Below are 6,095 nucleotides of genomic sequence, written 5' to 3' on the forward strand. Positions count from 1 at the left end.
CATGGTGGCTCATGCCTATAACCCTATCTACCCAGAAGGCTGAGAACTGAGGATCATGGTTCAAAGCCAACCTGGACAGGAAAGTCCATGAGACTCTTTATCTCCAATAAACTACTTAGAAAAAGCCGGAAGTGGCACTGGGGCTTAAGTGGTAGAGTGCTAGCCTTGAGCACAGAGAGGCTCAGGGACAGTGCCTGGACCCTGAGTCCAAGCCCCAAGACAAGCAGAGGAAAAAAAAGTGTGTGTGTGTAAAATATGAATATAGCTATAGGACTTAGGAGAAAGGGAAGAGGGAAATGAAGGACAAATAATACTGAGATATATTGTATCTGAGTACTGTCCCTTAGCTTGTTCATTCAAGACTGCACTCTATCCATTAAGCCATACCTCCACTTCCAGGATTTTGGTGGTTAATTGGAGATGAGTCTCACAGATATGTCTGCCTCAGCAGGTCTTGAACCTCCATCCTCTGCTCTCAGCCTCCTGAATATTTAATCTTAGAGGTGTGAGCCACCAGTGACTAGCTTTGGTTTTAATTTCTTGTCATCCATCACAGAGGATGGTTTATCGCTCCTGTCATTCATGGCCTCTTTACTAGTTTTAGGACCCATATTTCTTTTCTTTTCTTTTTTTCTTTGTCAGTCTAGGAGCGTGAATTCAGGGCCTCAGCACTGTCCCTGAGCTTTTTTGTTCACAGACAATGTTCTACCACTTGAACCACAGCTCCACTTCTGGCTTTTTGCTGGTTAAATGGAAAAAGTCTCAACAGACTTTCCTGTCTGGGTGAGCTTTGAACTGTGATCCTCAGATCTCAGCTTCCTGAGTAACTAAGATTACAGTTGTGAGCCACTGGTGCCCAATTCGGACCCATATTCTATCCCTGCTATGCAAGTTGCAGTTACACTGATTGAGAAACGAACCCCAATCCTGCAGTAGTGGTGTAGATTGAAGGTACTATCATAGTAACAAATGTATGTTACATTGGTATTTAAAAAGGTGATAGCCAGCACCATGGCTGATGCCTGTAATCCTAGATACTCAGGAGGCTGAGGTCTGAAGATCGAGGTTCAAAGCCAGCCCAGACAAGAAAAGTCCATGAGACTCTTGTTTCCAATTAACCACCAAAAAAGCCAGAAGTGGAGCTGTAGCTCAAGTAGTAGAGCACTAGTTTTGAGCTAAAAAGCTCAGGGACAGTGCTCAAGGCCTGAATTCAAGCCCCAAGACTGGCAAAAAAAAAATATCTCTTTAGTTTTTGGTTTTTATTTATTTTTTAATTATTATAGTGAAGAGTCAGGTGTGGAGCTGTGGCTCAAAGTGATAGAGTTCTAGCCTTGAGTAAAAGAGCTCAGGTACAGTGTCCAGGTCTTGAGTTCAAGCCTCAGGATTGATAGAGAAAGAAAAAGAGAGAGGGAGGGAGGAAAAGAGGGAGAGAGAGTGGGAGGGGAAAGAAAGAGGGAGTAGGAAGAGAGAATGAGAGAGAGAGAGAGATAAATTAGCAAAGACTAAAAAGAAAAAGGAAAAAGGAAAGGCCAATTTTTCACTATAGGACAAAGGTGACAAAGCCAAAGTCTGGTTCAAAAAGAGTTAGTAAATATTTGCAAGTGCTATACCATTCACTATTGGCCGGGGGGGGCGGAGGACATCAGCTTTCTGGCTTCCCAATGGTTCTGGTAAGGGTAAGGCAGAAAGTGGGATTAAAACAATAGTTGGGGTTGGTGCCCTGGCTCACAACTACAATACTAACTACTTGGGAGACAGAGATTGAGAGGAGCAAGGTTTGAGGCCAGCCTGGGTACAAAGTGAGTAAAATTCCATTTCAACCAATAAATTGAGTGTGGTGATATGTGACTATAATCCCAGCTACACAAAAGGGAGAGAGCAAGCTGGGCGCTGATAACTCAAAGCCGTAATCCTAGTTACTGAGTACTGAGGAGGCTGAGACTTGAAGATTAAAATTCAAAGCCAGCTCTGGGAAGAAAAGTCCCTTGTGAGACGCTGATCTCCAATTAACCACTCAAAAACCAGAAGTGGTGCTGTGGTATAAGTGGTAGAGTGCTCGCCTTGAGCACAAAGAGGCTCAGAGCCAGCCCTGACGCCCTGAATTCAAGACCTACAATTGATGAAAGGGGGGCAGGAGGGTGGGGAGCAGATAGGATCTTAGTGTGAAATACAGCCTGATCTTCTTGAACTCAACATCTCTTTTCTAGTGCTGGGACTACAAAATGCTAATTTTATTTTTAAATTGAAAAGAGCACTAGTGGTTCACACCTGTAATCCTAGCAACTTAGGAGGCTGGGATCTGAGGATTGTTCAAACCAGCCTGAACAGAGAAGTCTTTGAGACTCTTACCTTCAATTAACCAGCAAAAAAAAAAAAAAAAAAAAAAAAAAAAGCCAGAAGTGGAGGTGTGGCACAGTGGTAAAGTGCCAACCTTGAGCAAAAAAGCTGGGCATTGGTGGCTCACACCTGTGATCCTAGATATTCAGGAGGCTGAGATCTGTAGATCAATGGTTCTAAGCTAGCCAAGGAAAGTCCATGAGACTCTTATCTCCAATTAACCATCTAAAAACCAGAATTGCAGCTGTGGCTCACAGTGGTAGAGTTCTGGCCTTCAGCAAAAAAGCTCATAGACAGAGTGCCCTGGCCCTGAGTCCAAGCCCCAGGACTGGCAAAAACAAAAAGCTAAAGGACAGTGCCATGCCCCTGAGTACAATCACCTGTAACAGCAAAAAATAAATAAATTGGTAAGAGAAATAAAATGAGAGAGTCATAAGCATGTAATCTAATTCTGAATTTCTCTGGCTCCTATCATGTGCATGGTATGGGAATGGAGCAAGAATATACAGAAAATCTCAAAGGGCAAAGTCTTAGGTACTGAGGTTAAGTGTGTCACAAGAGGACAAGAATTGAGCAGCCAGTACAAATATTTGCAGAACCAATGTCCCTCCCTTACTGGACACAGAAAAGCAAGTATCTCTTTTCCTCCTGAGAGAGAACTGGACAGAACAGAATCAAGGAGTGACCAAATCTATCAAGGCAGCTCAACCCTCTATGGCTGGATTGTGTGGTAATTTGGGGACCCCTATAAGTGAGAGGAAATGAAACTGAGGAAATCCCTGTGACCTGAAACTGGGAGAGACCAAGTGGGAGCAATTGGATTTTCTCTCTCTCTCTTTTTTTTTTTTTTGGCCAGTCCTGGGGCTTGGACTCGGGGTCTGAGCACTGTCCCTGGCTTCTTTTTGCTCAAGGCTAGCACTCTGCCGCTTGAGCCACAGCGCCACTTCTGGCCATTTTCTGTATATGTGGTGCTGGGGAATTGAACCCAGGGCCTCATGTATACGAGGCAAGCGCTCTTGCCACTAGGCCATATCCCCAGCCCACTGGGTTTTCTCTATTTTCCAATCCCTTAACTAAAAAGAACAAAAGCTTGGGAGCCAGGCGCCAGTGGCTCATGCCTGTAATCCTAGCTACTAAGGAGGCTGAGATATGAGGACCATGGTTCAAAGCCAGCCTGGGCAAGAAAATCCATGATACTCTTATATCCAATAAATTAATCAGAAAAAGCTGGAAGTGGCGCTGGGGCTCAAGTGGTAGAGCACTAGCCTTGAGTACAAAGAGGCTCACAGTGCCCAGGCCCAGAGTTCAAGCCTAAGGATTGGCAAAAAAGAAAAAAGAGCACTAACCTTGAGTGAAAAGCTAAGGCACAATGCCCTGATCCTCAGTTACTGCCCGCCCCCCAAAGAAAGCTTGTTAGTAAGTGATGGATGAGGTGTCCCCTACCTGAGTCTTGAACTCCTTTCAAACTACAGCCTTAGAAAAATAGTTCATGGCTAAGAATATGGCTTATTGGTAGAGCCTGCCTAGCATGCTGGGTTTGATTCCTCAGTACCACATAAATAGAAAAAAAAACATAAGTGGTACTATGGCTCAAGTGGTAGAGTGCTAGCCTTGAGCAAAAGCAGCTCAAGGACAGTGCCCAGGCCCTGAGTTCAAGCCTCAGGACTGAAAAAAAAGAAAAAGGAAAATATTCACATGTTTGGGGTCCTCTTCTTTCCAGGGTCCTTTGCTCTAGACATGCCTAGCAGCAAACTCATCACAATAGCAGCTGGGCTTCTTGTCTGTCTCCTGCTGTCTCCTGCGGATGCCATTTCAGATAGAAAGCAGACAAATGTCTCCAAGGTGTACCTTCCTTCATCTTTGGGACCCCAACTTCCGTCCTTAGGCTCCTTATCCTGCCAAACCCTGCTCCCAAAGTCCCTGCCTGGATTCAACTCCATGGCCCCTCTACCCAAGTTTCTGGTAGGCCTGGCTCTAAGAAATGCCCTGGAAGTCGCTGGCTGTCAGTCTGAGGCTTGGGCCCTACAGCTTTGGCTCTTTCGCTTGGGAGGTGTGAATGCAACACAGCTCCTCATCCATCATCTTCAAGGACTCCAGAAAGGCAAAAGGACAAAGAGGGAAATCTCAATGGAAGTCCTGGCCTCAGCTCTGCAGCTGTTAGTCAGGGACCAGCCAGGACCAAAGAGGGCTCCACGCTCCATCCCCACAGTGGACTGTGACAACCATCGGGAAAACGAAGTATACAACATAATCAGACTACTGCCAGGAGTGGGAACCTACTACAACTTGGGCACAGCTGTGTATTATGCTGTTTGGAATTGCTCTGAAAAGGCCAAGGAACGAGGCAAAGAGGGGGCCATAGATCTGGGCTTTGACCTTCTGATGTCCATGGCAGGAGCATCAGGGGGGCCTGCTGGCATAGTTATCAGTGCTGCACTTAAACCAGCTTTGAAGGCTGGGGTTCACCGGCTGATCCAGTATTACCATGCTGAGAAAGAGGTAAACACCACTAGCATGGAGGGCTTAAGAGGTACATCAGATGTGAGTGACTGGGAAGAGACAATTACCATGGCTCCTTTGATAGCAGAAGTAGTAAGTTCACCTCCCTCCTGGGCCTGGGCCTTATTCAAGAGCTATGGCTTAGATCTTGAGGCTGGGAGTTTTGGGGTATAAAAGATGGTAACCACAGAAGGAATAAATCAAATATTCTGACAAGCTGTATCTGGTATACTCAAATATCCAAATTTGTGACTCAAATTTCTGATTTGTTATATTTGTTATCAAAGAGAAAGACATTGCTATAAAATGTGGGAAACTGGGCTAGGAATGTGGCTTAATGGTAGAGTGTTTGCCTAGCATGCAGGAAGCTCTGGTTTTGATTCCTCAGTACCACATAATCAGAAACAGTCAGAAGTGGCACTGTGGCTCAAGTTGTAGAGCTCTAACCTTGAGCATAGAGAGACTTAGGGACACAGCCCAGGCCCTGAGTTCAAGGACAGACAAAATAATAATAATAACAAATAGTAATAGTAATAATAATGTAGGAATTTAAAATGTTGGGCGTTTGGAGTCAGAAGACTGAGTTTTGTGGGTTTTTTTAATCCAAGCTCCACTTAGTGCCTTGGTAATCACTGACTCACTAGTTTTATTTCTTCTAAGCTTTATGTTTAAATTTCGAAAGTGGAGCCAGGCTCCTGTGGCTCAGGCCTGTAATCCTAGCCACTCTGGAGATTGAGACCTGAGTATTGAGGTTCAAAGCCAACCCAGACAGGAAAGTTTCTGAGGCTCTTATTTCCAATTAACCACCAAAAAGCCGAACAAGGAGCTGTGGCTCGAGTGGTAGAGAGCCACCTTGAGTGGAAAAAGCTCAAGGACAGTGTCCAGGCCTTGAGTTCAAGCTATGTGGGTACACACACACACACACACACACACACACACTTACTTTAAACGGAAATGGTAATTTTCATCTGAACAGGTGGTAGCAGAAATTGAAAACAATATTATAAATCTGAAGTATCTGTCACTGTACGGTCCATAAATAGTTACTGTTTTTTTTTAATTACTTCAGCCCTCCCCTTCCTATCCCAGAGAATCGGAATTCCGGCCCCACCTCTTCCTATCTCGGTCTCCAAGTTAGTTTCGTTTCTGAGGCCCGTTCTAAGGTTCTCGAAAATGCACTGTGGCGACCCAGGGCTAATCATTAGCTAGGCCCCGCCTCTAGAAAGCAAAGGGGAGGGGCTAAGTGAGATTTATGGCCA

General features: G+C 45.0%; 1 protein-coding gene across 1 annotated transcript; it reads left to right on the forward strand.

Annotated features, from left to right (window-relative positions):
• The first annotated feature begins 4,074 nt into the window (after nucleotides 1–4,074).
• On the forward strand, nucleotides 4,075–5,010 carry Apof (apolipoprotein F). The gene has a single exon (XM_048361656.1). The coding sequence runs from the start codon at nucleotides 4,075–4,077 to the stop codon at nucleotides 5,008–5,010; it is 936 nt and encodes a 311-aa protein (XP_048217613.1).
• Nucleotides 5,011–6,095: the final 1,085 nt, after the last annotated feature.

This window comes from Perognathus longimembris, chromosome 1 (assembly GCF_023159225.1).
Source record: "Perognathus longimembris pacificus isolate PPM17 chromosome 1, ASM2315922v1, whole genome shotgun sequence".
Taxonomy (NCBI): domain Eukaryota; kingdom Metazoa; phylum Chordata; class Mammalia; order Rodentia; family Heteromyidae; genus Perognathus; species Perognathus longimembris.

Coding starts and splice junctions, on each gene's coding strand:
- Apof (XM_048361656.1), top strand. CDS start 4,075: ATGCCTAGCAGCAAACTCATCACAATAGCAGCTGGGCTTCTTGTCTGT.